This window comes from Neopsephotus bourkii, unplaced genomic scaffold (genome assembly GCF_033783945.1).
Source record: "Neopsephotus bourkii isolate Nb327-2 ecotype Australia unplaced genomic scaffold, CSIRO-AGI_Nbou_v1 NB_1417, whole genome shotgun sequence".
Classification (NCBI taxonomy): Eukaryota; Metazoa; Chordata; class Aves; order Psittaciformes; family Psittacidae; genus Neopsephotus; species Neopsephotus bourkii.
This window is the reverse complement of record NW_026901894.1, coordinates 390,244-410,279: the sequence shown is the minus strand read 5'-3', so window position 1 is coordinate 410,279 and position 20,036 is coordinate 390,244. Positions and strand designations below refer to the sequence as shown.

Sequence of the window (20,036 nt, the reverse complement as noted above, 5' to 3'; positions counted from 1 at the left end):
ACAAACATTCAGATTTTTGTTTCTATTTATAGTAAAAATACACAATAATGGGCAAGTCATTAATTTCTGTGGAGGTACATTACTTCTAATTAGACCTAGTCAAACTCTGTGGATAAACTACATTCATTTTCAATTGCTGACACTGTAATATCTCTGAAATTAAACACCAGCCTTGTTGGAAGGTGATGCAGGATTTTGAACTTGCTTATCTGGTATGCTTCAGTGGCTTCCAGGTAATCATATATGAATATCAGACTGGCTCCTGCTGTTGCTGGTAAAAGGCTTGTGGATAAGACTGTATGGCAAAAAGCATAAAAAACCCCATCTGGAATGGAGAATACACTCCTTTTCTTTAGATGAGATTACTAAAATCAAAACCAAAAGTACCCTTAATATGCCAGACAGCCTGTGTTACAGATGACAGGTTAATGGATGCACCAGAGAGATCAAGAGATGCCCCAAACACACAACCCCCCTGAGTATTTTGAGTGCTGATTACAGTATGATGAAAACTCAGAGCACGTCAGTATTTATCCTCTGAGGAAGGTAATCAGGACATTAATGGCTTGCTTATGAAGAACTGTGGATAAAGTGAATAGATACTTGCAGGGTCTGACTTGCCAGTGTAGCTCAGTCCCCAGCCAGAGCAAAGGAAAACCAGTGCAGCAGCACATAACCGCAACCTAACTGGTTATCATTCTAAACTGAAACAGATCTCTGATATAGTCTTACTGTCAAATTGTGATTTCATTGTTTCCTAAACAAGGAAATATGTGGCCTGTTGTACAAATAAACACACCCCGTGGTTCCGTTCTCTCCTGCTGGGACAAAAATCAGAGGAATAATTATGTTATCTTTTGTTAGTGTTGGCAGGATTGTCCTCACATCTCTGCACCACCTAATTCTGTGCTGAACCACGAGATCTTCTCTAAATAAACATGAGGGACATGTTCACTTTTAATTTGGCATTTAGATAAGAGGTAAAAGGACAGAGTCAGATATTCCCTAAGATATGTAGGCAGAGGAGCTGTGTAAATTGAACTGCAAGAAGATTTGAATCTGTGATGCTCAACGGAGCACGTTCCTCCTGCCTATAAATGCATATGCTTGCTGACCCCATCACAAATGCTTGGATCCTTAGAAATTACACCTCTGCCTATGCCACAGTAATATAAAATGTAAAGAAGAGTGGATGGCAGTGTAAACTGTGCACAACACCTGAGTGTTGAGTTCAACTTTTAAAGGGACAGAGTAGTCTCTTAAAATATTGACAGTACCTAAACAACCATGCTTTTGAATACTTCTGTTTGGATGATTCTACCAAAGTCTGTATCTCAAAGATACAAAACCTTTGTGAACATGAATCTCTTCATCAGCTGACTCAAGCAGTTATTTTTATTGGTTTGAAATGTATCTCTTCAATTCCTCCTTTCCAAAGGTGGATCAAGAACATATTTAGGATAAGAAAATAAGCATCAATGAATTAAATGTTCCCAATACATAAACACATTTTGCTGTTTTCAGCATTTCTGCTCCTGTCAAAAACTAATTCCATGTAACCTTTTGTCCTGGGTTCAGCAGTAGCAGTCATTTTTCTCCTTCTCAGTAGCTGGTGCAGTGCTGTGGTTTTGACTTTCAGCCTGGGAACAGTGATGGGTTTAGTTGCTGCTCAGTGATGTTTACTCTGACCAAGGACTTTGTGAGCCTCCTGCTCTGCCAGGGAGGAGGGGAAGCCAGGAGGAAGCAGAGACAGGACACCTGACCCAAACTGACCAAAGAGGTATTCCATACCGCAGCACGTCATGCCCACTATATAAACTGGGGGCAGTTACCTGGAAGGGTTAGATCAGTGCTCAGTCAGGCTGGGTATCGGTTGGCGGGTGGTGAGCGGCTGTATTCTCTCCCCTTGTTATTTCCCTTATCATTATTATTATTGGTGGTATCAGCAGTGGTTTGTGTTGTACCTTAGTTACTGGACTGCTCTTATCTCAACCCATGGGAGTCACATTCTTTCCCTTCTCCTCCCCATCCTTCGGGGAGCAGGGGAAAGATGGGGGGGAGTGAGCAAGCGGCTGCGTGGTTCTGAGTTACCGGCTGGGCTTAAATGATGACAGTTCTTTTTGGTGCCCAACGTGGGGCCCTAAGGATTGACATAACGACAGATCTGACCAGAGTGTGTCTAACCATAGCTTAAACCATGGCACCTTTGAATGCTGTATTTGCCCCAGTGGTAGAGAAGCCATTAACACTAGCAGAGATTTTGGGAGATGAACTGAATCACTGTATCTGAAATCACTCTATTCAGGCCTTTTCTAAGGCTGTTTCTTGGTTTAAAGTACAATGTGCCAGCACCCAAGAGACCCAGACTGCTGAAATAATGCCAGGAAGAACAGTTTTAATGGGGTTTTGAAGTAAAAAACAAGCCAAAGAACATACAGGAATTCTGAAATCATGCTTCTAAGAACTCACCTCACCGAGGTGACATGTTAATTCTGCACTAATCACAACTTCCTACAGGCTAGCTAGCCTCAAGTGGAGTTTATGGCAGTGAAGCAGCTGTAGGTGAAAATGGGCCACCAGCAGAATGCTTGGTCCAACTTCTGCTGGAGGAATGTCTATAATAACAAATGCCCCATCACAACAGAAATATTTGTCAGGAAGCTCTTTAAAGCAGCTAGTTGTATTAAATACAATAGGGACAGTAAGGAAAGAGTGAGAAAGACTGTTCTTTCTGGACATTGCACTTAGAATCAGTGCTGTAAGTAAATTGCTTTAACTGAATACCATTCTTTAGTATCTCAACCTTCAACAGACTCAGACAGCTAAAGTGAGAATTATCAGCTACAGAAGGATATTTGTGTTCTTTATGAAGGCCAGTCAAGTTAGACTGAGGCAGGATACAAATTCACTAGTTTGGCAAGGAGGTATATGTCAAAAATAGCTGTTAAGTAACAGCTGACTTTATAATTTACTTCATCCGATATGTTTGAATTGCATAAATGGAACGGACCATCCAGTTTATTATCCTACATGCAACAGTAATCATTACAAGATGTTTAGGGAAAGGATAAGTAAACTTCACAAATGTTTTTCAGGGCCTTGAGGGAACCAATAGGTCTTAATAGCCCCAAGCAGCTTCTCCTGGGATGCAAACCCATACCATTGGCCAAGAGGCTCAGGAGCCACATTTAAGCTCACACTTGGGCTTAATCACTGCCTGAGCTGTGCTGCAGGAATACTTGGCTGCCTGTTATTCCTGACTGGACCTTCTAATGGGTCCTGGACCTGGCTCATCACTTGCTTTGTCTGGGATTGCTGATGGATGTGGCTACCCAGCTCTGCTCAGGCGCTGCGGGGCTGCTCCGCACAGCCTGTGCTGTGGTCATGCTTGGCTCCGGGCTCCTTCTCCCTTGTGGAGCACTCTCACACTTGCTGCTGCTCCCTGCCAGTGTTGTAGCAGTGCCTTGACTACCTTTCACCATTTCTCCTTTGTAGGCTGCCTGAAGTGGAGGACTCAATCCGCGTCACAGTGGACATGTCATTAATTGTGTTTTAATGATCTTCTTTGACCTTGGTTTTTAAGGTAGTTGTATGCAAAACAACTTAGAACACTCCTGGAATTATAGGAAAGGCATAAATCTGCTAAAGTGATAAAAGAAAAACTATTCACTAACCATACATAAAGAAATCATTACTAACATCAAACTTCTAGCAGGTGTTACTCGTTATATCGACATGCTTTGCAATATGCAATGCTGATAATAAAAGTTTGGCTGATAAAAAGTGGATGGACTACGAAGGAAAACATAAAACACAGACTTAAATGTAGGTGGTTGGGCAGACAAATGCATTTAATGACCTGAACATCAGTTTTCAGCAATTGGATCTTAATCGCTCAATTTAGATTGAGCTCTCCAAATACACACTCAATGCTTTTCTGTGCATGTTCCTTAGTTGATGATCCATGAACAGCATTAGACAAAATATCTTGTGCAAAATGAGCTCGAATTGATCCAGGGGAGGTCTCTTTAGCCACTTCTGGATCGACTGGACCCATTATATGCCTCCACTCTTCCACAGCATTTTCCTTTGTTAAGACCATTATCACCGATGGGCCCCTGTAAAATCAATGTAAGGAAACTTTTTACACTGTTCTAAGATGCAGGCTTAGTTTTGACTTCAGAAGTACCATGAAGGGTTATGATAAGCATTATTCTATCCGAATTTTGGTAAACTGTTTAAAGTTTGCTTCTGAGTGTTTTAAGACAATATCTTGGATTTGAAAGCAAAAACTATTCTGATGATCAGCTATTTGGATTTGTACTTTTTGTCCTAAAAGTCTCTTAGCCAATAATTTCTGAAATGAGACTATGCATACTGTTTTATCGACAGCTATACTAACAACATTATAAGGAAGATATTTGTCCTACATGAGAAGAACTAGGATCCCATCAGCAATCAGTTCCTTTTTCTTGAGAAAGGAAAAAACCCAACAACATAACAATCACCCCCCCCCAGTAGTTACTGTCCATAGGTTTTAAAAGAATTTTAGTCTTCCTTTTAAAAGGAGAGCTCTCCATACCTGCAGCCACTAAACTTGACAGAAAGAGTGTCAGAGTGTCAAGTCCTCAGCCCACTTTGGGTGTAGCCTGTTCTGTTGGCACTGTAAATGGGAAGTTTGATGTGCACTTACATACCTCGGGGTTGTATAATGAGACACTTACTCAGTCATACAGGACAATAAGTCTTCAAAAAAGGGTTTTCCTTTGTGATCCTTATAAAACTGTGCAGCCACCTCACGAGTTAAAGATTCTTCTTTAATCTTTGAGATGGTAAATCCAGCATCTTTCACTTTTTGCAAGATGTCATCTGGGAGGATAACAACCAAACTCAAGTCTTGGTTGAAACGGTTTAGATGCAAAAATCATTTTAAAGTTCAGATGCTGAAAACTCCCCAAACTAAACCTTCAGAAAATACTAGATGCTTTTTGAAAAAACAAAATCACCAATAGCTATTAAAAATCTAACAGAGCAGTGACCCCTTTTGTGCAATAGAGATTCCTGTCTGAAATAAGTAACATGAATTTGCAAAGCCTCTCTGCTTTGACTTAGAAGGATGCTGGGCAGCTAGTTTGCATATGTGTCTGGCTTTTAAACAGTTTAACTTAGCTAAGCACTCTCTCACTTCAGTTCACCACCCCTCTCATGAAGAAAGGGCTATAGCGAGCTTAAGCAAAGGGAATATCACATTTGAGGCCTCACTATGAAGTATGCAAGCCCTGTAAAAGCATTTCTCTGCATGGAAAAATATTCCAGGGAATAAAAAGAATGTATCTGACATGAATTACTGCTAATATTTTGTAGAAATTACATCAATAGACATAGCCTATCCTTTCTAGATCACTTACTTTTATGTTTTGCAGCAGCAGCAGGCTTAATTAATGCCAAAGTGTGCTCCTGTGGGAAGAAGAATTCTAATTCCTTCTGAGCATCATCAGGTGTGGAACTACCATGCAGCTGACCAATAGGTAGGTTGCTGACTGCATACCGTGCACGTAAACTGAGTAATTAAAACAGTAAAGTTACTTAAAGGAATAACTTAAAGTTACTTAAAGGAATAACCATTTTGAGCTTTAACTATTTGACTAGCCTTAACCCAGTGAATATAAATCAATGTTGATCTGGTGACATAAGTGCTTGATGATCTCTTTGTAAAGACAACCTCCATTACCTACAAAAAGAACAAGCTTGTAAATTAACCACCTGATCTATCAACACCACCCCTCCCAGCTATCATCTGGTTATATAAGCAAGGTAAGAGCAGCTCTTTCCTGATGAAACAGCCTTTCTGCCAACAGCAGGTAAGATGATGCAGTAGTAATTTCTTAGAGAAATTTACCAATAGCAGGTAAAACTAGGATGTCTATTTATGAAATATGTAGGAGAAACTTAGTCACAAGTAAAAATTCTGCTGATGCAAGGTTTTTGTTAAGCTGAGAAAATAAGCATCTGTTCTAAAAAATAATGGTGCTATTTCAAGGGGGGAAAAAAAGGCAATAATAACAAGGTATTACCAGTATTTTTTGATGATTCATAGAATCATAGAATGGTTTGGATGAGAAAGGACCTTAAAATGATCTAGTTCCAGCCCCCCTGCCAGGGCAGGGAAGCCTCACTCTAGATTCAATAGATCTCCTTTCACTTTAATACCCTTTTCATATGTTTAGCAGCCATTTTTGCTCAACAAATGTTATAGTTTCTATGCATAATGCGGCAGTTCTTCCAAGAAAAGCTTCACAAACTGCAGAAATACATATTAGCTCCCAGAGGATGGCACTATAGTTACACCAGTTGGAATACAATATTCATTGAGATGAGGAATGTGGAAGCAAATTGTACACTGTGAAGGACGCTTTACTATTGTAAGTAGTACCTGTTTGGGTTTTCCTTCATAGCCTGCTCAACACACTTTGGGCCTAATAACTCTCTCCAGCGTGCTACAGCGTTTTCTCGTGTTAGAGCAAGTACCAGAGTTGGACCACTGTGAGATGGGAAAATTTGCATTAAGAGATAAAACTAAACTCTCTGTAAGCTGTGAAAGTCATTTGATTGCACCTAGAGCAGGTTAGGAAAACAAGCCTGGTACTGGAGGATTTTAAACCCAATCTCTGTTTAACCAATTACAGTCTGATAAAACCTTATGGGGCTTAAACATAAATCTGAATTTCAAAGTGACTGAATGCTACTACAGCAGCAGGAATGTTCTAGAATTGGGCTGTATCTTTATTATTAGCCACTAAAATGCTGATCAGCTCCTAATTATCAGCCATACCCCCAATTCCTATGAAGGCAATATCCAAACATAATGGGTTTTTCCTCCCCAGTCCAGCACACAGCCTGGATAAAGGCTTCTTGCGGGGCAGAGCTCAGCTGATTTCACCCAGATCAATGGAATTGGCTGCTGCCTTAAACTTCCTACATACAGGCATGTGGAGTAGCTTGTAGGTTTTTAGAACCTCATGTATTCAGAATCACAGAATGGTTTGGATTGGAAGGGACCTTAAAGACCATCTAATTCCACCCCCCTGCCATGGGCAGGGATGAGAGTACAAGATCACCCTTAGTAAAATATATATATAAATTAAATTTTGGCCAAGGCTTTCAACAATTAAACCAATTTCTACAAATACCTCCCCTCAAACATATATACCCACTCTACTTGGGAATTGTCTCATTCCCTGCAGTTGTCTGATCCTGTTTTGCATTTTACTAAACTCTCAGATACATTGGTATCTTCTGTGTTGTGTATTATTGAGGCTAATCATTCATTGTGAAAATGTCAGTCTTATTTACAGATCCACATTCTCATTTTTCATTCAGAGTACCTGGTCATTTGCTCTAGAAGGACTGGGAAGTAGTCTTGATCTACATGTTCTTTGTAAAATTCATGTATTTGTTCTTCAGTTAGGGTGATTTCTTTCTGCATTGCTATTTTGAAGCCATCATCCTTTATTCTTTGCAGGATTGAATCTGTTTAGTATATTGAAATGATGCAAAATTGCTATTCATTCATTCATGTTGCATAGCTTCTGTGTATAGGTTATTTCAAGTACAGAGATGCTCCAATTAGGAATAAAAATGCTATCTAAAATCTAGGAAGAAATGCAAATACATGCCTGAGAAGAAAAGTAAACTTGGTTGGATGGAGTTTTGTGCTAATGGAGTAGATTTCCTGATTTAATATTGTCTGTATAGACCTGCCCTTGTGCAGCACTGCATATTCCAGTTGTGCAGCACAGAACACCCTGGTTCAGATCTTTTTCAGCTTGCCATTGATCTACCTTGGACCTGGCATTCAGGAACAGTATCAGCTACTTTATTATGGTGGGAATTAGAAACCCTATACTATACCTTGCAAATGTTAGCTTCTCTGAGGGGTCTTCTAGAAACATATACAGTCTAAAGATGTTCTTGAACAATCAACCCAGGGAGCAAAACAGCATTGATGTGTACGTTCTCAATACAGCAAAAACATGAACCATGTCACTTTGTTCCTGGCAAAGATCACTGTAGAGACAATATAACCTAAGAACATGTTATTGATAGAGTTGGGATTTTTCATATTCAAAATGTGAGGGCTTTTATATAACCTAGATAGAGAACGCAGCGATTAACACTTACCTCTTCTTTCCTTTAGGAGACATGGTCTGATTAAGGCCAAAGTTTTTTCCGTTCTTTGTTCTGTCTTGTGGGTATCAAAATTTGGGAAAAAGAAGGCAAGTTGTCTGCTGGCATTTTCTATGCTGTCTTCCATATCACATACATTTAATAGAGCCCCAGTTTCCACAGTTTCTTTCCCCCTATTGACATGCAAAGTAACACAGTATTTAAGTCGCTGCATACATTGTGTTAACAGTTGATTTGTAAAGATGTACTTTCTTCAACTTTAGCAAACCAGAATAATTGAATCCCAAACTAATTTTCCATTAAAATCAGATTCATGGCTGAAGTAATGCTTCCGAGAGGGGAATTATTCATCGTCTCAAATTTTACTTTGCTATGAGAGAGAAATCTCAGCCATGCAGGTTTTCTAGCTCCCCTCTAGATGATTCAAAATAGCTTCTCTGCTTCACTAGACAGAATTACAACTGTCAAGTGTACAGTGATGATGAATGATCAGTAAAAGGATTGTTCTTAATTCATATGCAATGTGATCATGAAACTGATAGCACTACAGATTTGTCTTTAACAGAGATACTTCTTATTGTTACTGGCCTGCATTTAGCTATGTAAATACAGTCACTCTTCACCAACTACAGAAAATGCAGTATTCCCCCTCTGTGGGAGTCTGTGCAGGAAGGGATACAGCAGGCACCAACAGGAATATCAATAATTGCAGCAAGTTCTTTTTTTTGAACATAGGATTTAAGTCCATGCTGCTTTAAGCAAATCTGTTGTCTAAACATAAAACTTGATCTGCTATTTGAATTTCTGAGCACTCTGTTGTCTGATGCCATGTGTACCACTATCATCATCTTTACAACTCTCAATGCATACTTGGTGTAGGAGAAAAGCAGACATTTCAAGATACCATATTTGTGAACAGCTAATCTATACAATGTTTTTATGCATCGTGAAGGTGGGGGAACACAACCCAAACGCCTCCCCCCCCCCCCCTTGCTTGCCAGCTTGTACGGAGTGGTCCCAAGGAGCACAACATGCTTCAGGCATCCCCTACTCTCCCTTGAGCTTCTGTAAGAATGTGTCCTGGTTTATGGTGTGCTCTGGGTACTGCAACTGAATCACATCTACACATTTCTACTGGTAGTTACCTGTCTGGCTTCTCAGCCTCATCAATGCTCTTGCTTGTCTCATCTAGTTCTTGCCAGTGAGGAATAGCATCAGCTGGGTGTTTTTTATTGATGATCACAATGTGGCATGGTCCACTTAGCATGAATTGAAGGAAATCTTCAAAATCGGGCTAAAAAACATAGTTTTTTTTCTCTATGAGTTGCAGGAATGTTGAGTTTATCATCAGAAATGAACAACCATCCTTTCAAAAGTAACTCCTAATTCCTGTTCTAAACTGGCTCTCGCATACACATTACTCAGACCCCTGTTAAACTGGGATGGTTTTGATCAGTCATTTGAGCCAACATTATAAAATACCTAAACCAAACTTAATTGAGGTGAAGGAAGTCATAGGGCTACATTAAGAAAGTAGCACATGTTCTATCAGGTTAATATGCAAATGACAAGAGTGAAAGAAATTAGTTAGAAACTCAATGTGATCCAATGCTCTGCTCACAGTAGCTCATGCAGTGTGCCACAACAAACAGCAATACAGTCCTATGCATAATTATTGCAACTAAGCTCCACGTAGCTGGGTGCAAATAGAGAACATGGAGATATTTGCAGGACATTTGTAGGCTTTTCCTTCATTCTCTTTGCTATTTTCATTCCTTCAGTCTCAACCTTCAGTGCTATAAATGTACATTTTCAGCAGAAGGTGTTTTCTGTAGCTGTTGTGAGTTTTTAATCTTTCTTGCCTCGCATGTCACCTTATCCTTCAATATTTAAAACTTCCTCAAGTATCTTCTCTGCTTTTTAATATTTGAATAGATCTTTTCTTTAGTAGTCAGCCTCATCTCATTGTGTATGATACGTTTTTCCTGTAATAATACGAGGATTAAATACTCCAATGTATGCTTGCAATTTATTGCTTTTCTCTTTCAATCTTTGTACCTATGCACATATTTAACCTGTTTTGCAAGATGAACAAACTCATAAGAGGTACAATCTATACAAGTATGACACCATTTAGTGAAATACATCAAAGGAGTGTCTGTACTTTTGTGGCTTCAAGAGTACACTTGCTTGTATTAGAAGAAATAGATGTGGCTGTTAGATTTGGCTGACCTGGATCACCCAGCTTTATCACTGAAAAGAAACAATTTCTGCTTCCAAATATATCTGAAGGTCTTTTGCCTTGAGTCTCCATTCTGCTACAACAGGGAGCCTCTGGACCTTCAGCAAGCTTGCAGGGTACTAAATCAGGGATGATTTGCCCACTGAGCACAAAGGAATCTGTATTGTATAGAATCATAGAATGGTTTAGGTTGGAAGGGACCTTAAGATCATCCAGTTCCAGCCCCCTGCCATGGGCAGGGATGCCTCACACCAAACCATGTCACCCAAGCCTCTGTGCAAACTGGCCTTGCACACTGCCAGGGATGGAGCATTCACCACTTCTCTGGGCACCCTGTTCCTATTGTCGCTTTAACATAATTGTTTTTCAGCTTAAAGTTACACTTAAAGAATGGCAAATAATTGGCTTCTCAGTGTGCGTAGGGACCTCAACTGCTTCTGGTAGTTTATAGTAGTTTTGTTCTCCCTCTCCTAATGTTGACTAGTATCTGCCGTGGTGTAGCAGTGCTGCCATATATCGAGCACTGCATGCTTTTTCTCTTAGTTCCTCCCACACCTCCCTTTACACCTAGTTAATGTCAAATTAGGCTGCTGTTCCCAAGAAGATGACATTTTTATCTCTGTTTCACAACTGTGTCTGCCTAAACTAGAGTCCTACCTTCACTAAAACAAAGATTCCCACGATTCCTTACAAGCTCTCCCTGTTACTTCCTTTCTAAACCATAGTGCAGGAATCTGGTGATTACTACCAGATTCCTTTTTGTCCTCTAGTTTCAGTAAGAACCACCGTGTCTCACTGTCCTAATGTAGGATAGGGCTGGACAAATGAACTTCACTGCTTATTTCCAGTCTTACCCTGTGCTAAACACTGTAAAGAAGAAAAAATGTCAAATATACTATTTTATGGCTGGAAGAGTATGTGTCAAACAGATACCCCCTGTCATAAAGATAACACTGGACTTGGGTTTGTGCTGCATTTCATACCTAACAACCTATGTTTACGGCCATGGCTTAGGGCCAGACACATTCTGATAACAGAAAGAACTGGAGAGTCTCTTGGTATTTAATTGGAGTTCTATTTAATTGAGTTGGAATGTTAGAATGCTATCAAGCCATATCTGTATGAGTCATTAGGAGAAAGAGAACATCTCCTTTTTTTCTATGCACTAAATCTATGTTAATTCAGTTCTTCAATGTACCAAAACTGTATAAGAGAGATTTGCAAACACGTATAGCTAAAATGATGTTTTACGTGTTCCTTTTGTTTAGGTTTTTAGTTTGTTTTACCTCTTTCGCTTTACAGGCATAGAACGCTCGGATTTGCTCTTCAGTTAGCATTTTCTCCTCTTCTGCTTCGATGCTAAATCCTGCATTTGTAATCTGCAATTATTTAGTTATTACTCAGTGGCATTTGAAAATGAATATACATAAAATCTCACGTTATTGTAATGCTAAAGATTGATTGGTTTTGGAAGTTACCTTCAGTTTAAAAATGCTCTGGCATGTTCCAAATAATTGCTGCCTTTGCCTAAGATGAAGTTCCAGCTTTTTAAAGCACTTCGCTAATTTCACTATTACAATGCCCCTAAAGTTAATGGTTGTGAACCATGTAGTGCAGTTCAATTTATGCAGTCATTCATATGTTAATAATCCCTTTTATTTAACATTAAATAAACTCATTGTAACTGTTGTGATTAGCATGCCACCACTTCTAAAAATGTTATTACAACCTCTGTAATAATCATAGTGGTCATGTAAATGCGTACTTATCAACAGCTGTATTAGGCTGAAGTTCTTGGCTTCAGGAAAAGGAGATAACCGTAAAATAGATTGTATTTTTGTTTATCTATTTTAAGCTGCATCACTGCACTAAATTCAAGTATGTGGAAGAGATGCAGACCTGCGTGTCCTATATGAAAATTCATAGTCCACTTGTATGAGGTTTTCCATACTGACATTTAAACAACAGAGGCGCTACCCAGTGCCAGTACTGATCACATGCCCATATTAATCTGTTTACCAACATGCTGCTCTTTAAAAGCCCTTATGATGCTGCTGAGTGTGGAAAAATGGTGAGTACCCCCCTCATTAGACAGGGCAAAGGCAGAGCCAACTGGCAGCTGCTCAGCTCCAGCTAAATCGCTTTCAAGCACTGCCTGCTTTTCCTTTTGCCTTTTCCTGAGCTTCATTCCTTTCTGGCCAGGGCAGAGTAATTGCAGAAACAAGCTCTACAGCACTGATCATTGTTCCTGCAAAAGTCACTCGTATTTGTCTTGATATAAAGTCTTAGGAGGCATTTTTTGGTAACAGAAAGAGTAAGAAATTCCTGTAACTGAAACGAGCATTACTATAGCATTGTATTGTGGAAGGCAAAACACTCTTTCACTGTGTGATGGCTTCAACAAATACTGAACCATTGGATGCGCCCTTGCATACTTGCTGGATTCACGTTCTTACTTCAGGAGTAAATGCTGCACTAGTGACAAATATTAGTGTACACTTCCTAGTGCACGTGAACCAGCCTCACCATCTGCATGCTTTTATGTATTGCCATATGTGTCTGCACATGAACTCTTTTCCATAAAGAACTGGTTAACTGTCTTACATGTGTCTACAGGCCTTCAAAACACTGTGTGAAGAATTAACTTCACCACCCCATTCTCTGGTTCTCATTTCTGCTGCAACATGAGGGGAAAAAAAGACACTTTTCTGTATGTAGATTGCATGTGTTGGTGATTAGCACGACATGCATCATACCTCATCTACTGACATAAAATATTAAAGCAGTAGCATCAGTCTGAACACCATATTATTTCAGGTAAAAATTATCATGCTGATATCATCCTTAACAGAGAACTGTTAACAGATCTTGTTCTAAAGCCTAGGCATAAATTAAGATCCACTTCATCTTGCATCTTGCTACTATGTCTCTTAACCAAGTAGCATGGATCAATCTTATCAAATTGTCTTTACCTGGCTTTTAATTTCTTCTACGTGTCCCTCTGAGACATCATCAGGTTTTATAATACCAAGAGAATATTTGACCACTTTTTCTGTAAAAGGGAAATAATCATGTGTCAATGGATACACTTGTCAAGGCAAATGCAGAACTACATTTACCATTGCTTGGAAGCGGGTTTCTCTGAATAGTTTTCCATTTTAATATGAAGGTGGCCAAACAGTGGTTCCAAAAAATAAGTGACTCCAGCACTTAAAGCAAGTCTTGGAGAGCAGGACTGTCCTTGGCTATGCCTGGAATCCACATTCCTGACAAAGCACTGGTGTTCTGGGTAATATGGGGAAGAAATGGTTCACATGTGGCTCCATGGGATGGGAAAGCTGCAGTTTAAGATGAATGCTTTGTCTAGGGAGCTGTGTATGTATGGGACTAGAAATGTGAAAGGAATGAGTATTACTAAGGAAAATTAAGTGAAAATCTGTAGAGATTTCCAGTAAAATAGGCAATTCTTGCATAGTAGATGTTTGTTTTTTCTTAGCACTGTGGATGCTGACGTAATTGGCAATAAATAACTGTTGAAGTAACACATGCTTGCTAACACCATGTAATGTTTAAAACAAGAGGTATAGACTTGGTGTTACAGCATCCGTAGCACACAGATCCCTGCAAAACAACAGAAATTGGTCAGAAAAGAGTACGAACTACATTGCCTTTGCAGGATCAGAGGTTTAGAGTTAAGCATTAGAATGTAATTCAATCCCTGTAAGAGAACTTTTCTGGTAGCTCTAACAGAAACACCAGACTACTACTAATTCCCAATACAAGGGAACACTCATAGGCACCTGCATATCTTAAGTAGAATATTACCATGAAATATTAGTGTATTATGGCTTCTGAGGGATCCCTTACCCTGAAGCTGATCCCAAACTTACATGTCTGTTCCCTGATTTGGTCACACATTTAGGTGCTGTGGATTAGTGTGAAGTCTGGATATAATTGCTATATGACTTGTAATGCTGTACTACTAAGCCTTGGAAGGCTTATGAGAAAAAAAATACCTGCTAAAACTGAGGTCAGGCTTATGTCACTTGAACCAAACAATAAAGGCAGGAAGAGGAAGGAGAAGGGGCACAACTTAATCCATTACTATGATCTACCGCCTTCTCACAGGGGAAAAAAAGGCGAGATCAGAAAGAAGAGGAGGATGGAGGAGTTTATTCCATCTCAGTGCTGATGAGTGGCATTCTGTGCGTATGGAGCAGTAGGGATATTCAGTAGCCACAGATAACAATAAGAACAGAAAAGATGTAGGTCCCAGCTCGTGAAAAGCTTGAGATAAATTGTAGCTATGAGACCCACAAACAGGATGGTGCTTATTTTCAGTCTTTCTGGAATCTTACCCTACTGTCATGGATTCGTGTAATGTAAACCTGTTCTTTAGATCTTTAATGTGGTGAAAGACTCAACTAAAAATAATCTGAGATGCAAGCGTGCCATTCCTTCATGGATGAACTCTCCCAATCCTCTCAGGTTGTCCCTGTCTTGGTATTCCTGTAAAACACCCAAGGGTTAACAAACCCCACCTGAACAAAAGTGCAAAGATAACTGTGTAGAAGCTGTGTAGAAATGCCTATGAGGCACTGGTTTTACACAGGAATATTGCCTGGCACGCAGCACTGCTGCTGTGTCTGAAGTGCTGAAAGCTCACAAAGCAGGGGTGAAAATACTGATGATGACAATCTGATATCTTAATTCCTTACAAGAGGAAGCTTCCTGTCAGTTTGATATTCTCAACCACAGCCTCCCATATTACTGACTCAATCAATGGAGCCTAGTAGTGCTTGACATACCCAATTCTTAATCAGATAACTAAAGAGATATTAGTTCTTTTTCTTCCTGCTAACATTTCTAAGACAAATCAAATAGATTTACCCTGAGGTGTGGTCTCCTCAACAGGCTCTTCCGGTGGTTTCTCTTCATGCAAAACAAGTTCTTCTACCTAAGGCAATTGCCAGTAGAGTAAAAGTACATCACCAGTGTGAAGCTGAAGCCACCAAGCACAGCTGTCAGGTCTTCACAACAGTTCTACCTTAAGGTTAGAATGTATTTGCTGCCTTGGAAAGTGAGAAAGATCTTTGGGCAACCTGATTTTCCCTAACTGAGCTACAGCGTTAAAAGTTTCCTTTACTGTAGTGGAGCTCTTTCATCTCTTTTTACTTAAATCAAGCAATGAGCCATAACTGCTCCCCCTGTCTTTGCTTCATCTGATGCACTAAGTTAAATAAGAAAACAGTCCTGGGAGAATGAAAGCTGACTAAAACCCTTCATGTGCCAACGACGCTGTCCATCTCTTATTTCTTACATTAATAGGCTAATCTGTAAACTTCTGAAGCTTTTACCAAGTGCTATTTAATGGAAATCTCTAAAAGAACCCAAGCCAAACCACCCTCACATCTATCACTTTACTGTTAAAAGAAATGCAAACAATTAAACATTACCAAACCCTTTATCATAGGAATTAAGAGAAAACATGCAAGCATAATAAAACTTCATTTATTTCAGTATCAGGTTTGTGAGTACCGGGGTGCGCTCCTTCTGTCCAGATGCAATTGCCTTCTCTTCTAGCACTAGCTCTGTTATTTTCTTACTTAGAAGAGGAGCATTGACACCTTTCACGATCGAGATGATTTTGCCATTCTGTAAAAGAGAAAAGAACGTTCTCAGTGAGTTCTCATTGCTCTCATTACACTTTTACTTGATTTTTGAAGCATGCTTTATCTCGCTGTGTTTTCCAGCAGCAGGACCACTTTCTATGCCCACTGAAGTGAATACTAAAGCTACTACTGCCTCTAGTAGTTCAGAATGAGCCTTTCTTGCTTCTGCTTCCTCCCTTCCTTCTCTACCTAATTTTTCATGTTCATTTCTAGGCTCATCATTTATAATATAGTCAGATGTAAATGCAAAAGATGGGATTTACTAGCTCTTAATTCCCATAACATGGAGTTTTCTATCTTTTTATTTGCATGATGTGTCAGTGAGTGCTCTGCCACATTCAGGAGATAGTGAAGCGAACTACTGGTGATCAAAGATGCTGCTAACTTTGTTTGGAAGCATTCAGATCCAAATCTGGAAGTGTCCTGAGAGTATCATTGTTCTCAGATCCTAGATTCAAAACTTAGCACCCTCAAGTCAAAAAACCACTGCCTCTTAAGGGAGCATCATTCTGCAGTGGCATTCTAAGAGAAGAGGCTTTTTATATCCATTGCTGAGAGACAAAACCCATGTGATTGTTCCAATTGCCCAGATGTGAAAAACGCAGTTTTAGCTGTTTATCTGAAATCTCTTCAAGTGTCAGGAAATGGAACCTCTTTTTCCCTGGTTAAAGCATGTATCAATACCCATTTCAGTGTAGCCAACTTATGTGAGGCAACCCTGGAAAACTTACATAGATTTCTTACTAACTACCCCAACTGTGGCTACCCAAAATCTCCTGTGGCTGCGATGCTTGAGAACCACAGATCAGGCATGAAAACCAGCCTCAAGTAAACAACATCCGATGGCATACATACTGGCTTATGCACTGTAAAATGTAAAGGTATGTGTTCTACAGCTTCCTGTTTCTTTTTAATCTACTGAACAATTAAGGCAAAATGAGGCAGCACATGGAGAGAAGCTGATGGGGTGTACTTACAACACAAAACAGAAACACAGGTTCGCATTTGTTCCTGAATGACTGCAGAGCCAGAATGTTGTCAGCCTCTGCCTGAAGTAGGATGAAGAAGAGGATTTACTTACATGTACATACATATACATATATATATAGAGAGAGAGAGAGTCACATAACCATAGAAATGTGAGGGTTGGAAAGAACCTTAAGATAATCTAGTTCCATATATATATTTATAAAAGTGTATATATATATATAAAAGTATGTATATATATATGAAAACCTGCATACATTTATAAAAACTGGCTTTTGAATGTTTCTGCAATCTTATCAAGAAAAATATTGTGGGATATCAGCTCCCTGTCTATTATAGCTCCTTCCACATTGGTTGCCATTCCCAGTCTATCCCTAAAGAAAGTCTTGTAAGGAGCTATGCAGAAGAAGATGCAACCAGGCCAAACTTATGATGCCTTGGTATAAGGACAGTAAAATGAAAGCTCTGTTTGTGCAGACAGGTAAAAAGATCTATTTAAAACAAAAAGTAAAGGAGTTCCCCATGGAATTGCCATCCTTACCACGGCAAAATGCAGCACATCGTCTTCACTGAACTCGCTCTTCAGCTTCCTGAATAAATTGAGCACAGCTTTGCAAGGACCACACCAGGCTTGATACACATCTATTACTGACAGGGAATAGTTTGGGATTACAAAACAGCCTTCTTGTGGAGCTTATCAAATGGAATATATTTGTGAGTGTGCTGGAGCACACACACGCATGCAGGGCAAGTGTTCACATGCAGCTTTTAGTCCTCTCGGTCAGTGTATGCGCCACAGATACATCAATGTGTTCAGTGAATACATCACAGTTTCCTCTTTCATTTCAATTATGTTTGACACCAATAGCCTACTTCATAATACTGTTTGAGATGCTTAATTCAGACCACCCCGTTTCTCTCATATTCCTTTTGCTTTAATGGTTCTTTTTCTTTCCCCACTGTTGGCTTTCAATCTTATTTATATCTATTTCAATCTTATTTATTCTACATGATTTTTACCTCCCTGAGCCCATGCAGATCATGTTTTTCCCAGAGCTACTCTTGTGTAGCTATGATCCCATTACAGATTTGTTCTCTCTACCTAACTACAACTCCCTGCCATGCAGAACACCACATTGGGAAGGTATTTTCTGATCATCAGTGTATAACAGCAGATAAAATAATGGGTATGACTTGTGACAAATATTTATTCACCATAGAAGACTGTATGTTAATAAACACTATTTATACATTTATAACTATATTAATATAACCTTTATTTAGAAGATAATATGGTGCTAGTCTAGATTTATGACCACTACCTATTAAAGATGATAGGATGTATGAAAACCTGTACATGTCCTCAGGAGAGATTAAACAGAAAATAGTGAGAGTACCTACTACACCTTTCATCAGCAACATTTCACCCCACTGGTTTTCATTGGTTATTTGCTTCTGAAATAAAAAGAATTGACATTTTAATATCCTTAAAGGAGAGAGAGAAAATGTGTATTAATCTCTAGAATTGTTCAAGTAAATAGAATCTATACCTGGAGCTGGATTTCTTTCTTCTTGCCTGCCATTTCCCTGTGGTTATAGGAAACGTATCAAAATACAAAGCATATTTAACAGGCTTTTAAAAGAACTTGGTTTTATAGTTTTCAACACAGCACTGCCTTCCGATTCCCTTACATATGAGCTCAGCTGAAGCCCCTGCAGCAATGGCAGTTTATACCCTGTCTATGAGGCAATATACAGCTGATTCTCAAGGCTTCACTTCAGCTCGCACACCGGTGCACACCCGCATGTGTCCACAAGGAGGTGCAGAGACTCACATCCTCTGCACGCACCCAAACGTGCACCTCCATTATAGAGGGACAGGCTCAGCATGAGCACGCCTGGATGTGCACAAGTGCACGTGTACACCCCTTTGTGCACACACAAACACACACAGGAACACAGATAATGAAGGTCCTTTCCAACCCCAGCCATTCTACACTGCTAAGTGAACACAGCCACGCTCCAGCTCAGGCTCCCCATCACCAGGATGCTCAGGTACTCATGCACTCTCCATCGCACAACAGCCCTGATGCTGCTCACCCCCAAGATGGGCACCTTTGTCCTGCCCTGGTCCTTGCCCTGCCCTGGACCAGCGGTTGAGCTGGGTGTGCCCCACAACCACCCACCCCTAACGGCTCCAACCACCTCCCTAGGGCCACTGCCCTGCCCCAGCCCCTCCTGATGCTCCATCTCCCTTTTTCTCCAGCCTGGAGCTGACACTGCACCGGGAGCTGAGAGGGGAGCAGTAAGGGAGCTGCGGGAAGCAGGGATTCAGGGGAGCAGCACCATTTCCTGTGCTGTGGCTCCTCTCTTTCTCTCCACGCCCCCTCACAGGCGGAATCCAAACTTAGGTTTTGAATTGTGAGAAAATGAATCTTGGAACCTCATCAGCAGTCCAGCTTCACTGTGGTACCTGGAAACTGTGAGATGATGGGGGTGAAGCCGTGGTGGCCAAAGGAGGGTCTTGAAAGCCAAATAACAGCACTCAGTGCTGGCCTCTGAACACACTGCTTCAGAGCATCGCTTCACAGCATCATTTCTCAGATGCCTGTGATTCTATGGTTCTGTAAGAGGGACTTAGGAACTGTAGTGACAGGAGAAGGGGTGATGGGTTCAAACTGAAACAGGGGAGACTGAGCTGAGCTCTTAGGCAGAAGCTCTTCCCTGTGAGGGTGCTGAGGCGCTGGCACAGGGTGCCCAGAGAAGCTGTGGCTGCCCCATCCCTGGCAGTGCTCAAGGCCAGGTTGGACACAGGGGCTTGGAGCAAGCTGCTCCAGTGGAAGGGGTCCCTGTCTGTGGCAGGGGTTGGAACTGGGTGAGCTTTAAGGTCCCTTCCAACCCAAACCATTCCATGATTCTGTACCAGTTTGAGCCTCTGTGAATCTGCT

General features: G+C 40.4%; 1 protein-coding gene across 2 annotated transcripts; it reads right to left on the bottom strand.

Moving 5' to 3' along the window:
- Window positions 1-3,826: 3,826 nt before the first annotated feature.
- NME8 (NME/NM23 family member 8) lies at window positions 3,827-18,694 on the bottom strand. Of its 2 annotated transcripts, none has more exons than XM_061367952.1 (15): window positions 18,639-18,694; window positions 18,486-18,543; window positions 17,630-17,736; window positions 17,079-17,150; window positions 15,968-16,084; window positions 15,320-15,386; window positions 13,402-13,481; window positions 11,716-11,808; window positions 9,333-9,481; window positions 8,182-8,360; window positions 7,386-7,530; window positions 6,434-6,541; window positions 5,409-5,560; window positions 4,725-4,869; window positions 3,827-4,118 (listed from the first exon to the last, which is right to left on the bottom strand). In XM_061367952.1, exons 1-15 carry the CDS (start codon window positions 18,669-18,671, stop codon window positions 3,896-3,898), a joined length of 1,728 nt encoding a protein of 575 aa, XP_061223936.1. In that variant the 5' UTR covers window positions 18,672-18,694; the 3' UTR covers window positions 3,827-3,895. The 2 variants fall into 2 exon arrangements, with proteins under 2 accessions (XP_061223936.1, XP_061223937.1); XM_061367953.1 differs by having other exon boundaries at window positions 18,495-18,543; window positions 18,639-18,671.
- Window positions 18,695-20,036: the final 1,342 nt, after the last annotated feature.

Bases quoted from the DNA above. Each gene is read 5' to 3' on its own strand.
- NME8 (XM_061367952.1), bottom strand. From the start codon at position 18,671: ATGGCAGGCAAGAAGAAAGAAATCCAGCTCCAG. The intron at 15,387-15,967 runs GTACTCACAAAC...CAATTGCCTTAG, and splicing joins GACAGAAGGAGCGCACCCCG to GTAGAAGAACTTGTTTTGCA. The intron at 9,482-11,715 runs GTAAAACAAACT...TATGTTTTTTAG, and splicing joins ATGCCTGTAAAGCGAAAGAG to CCCGATTTTGAAGATTTCCT.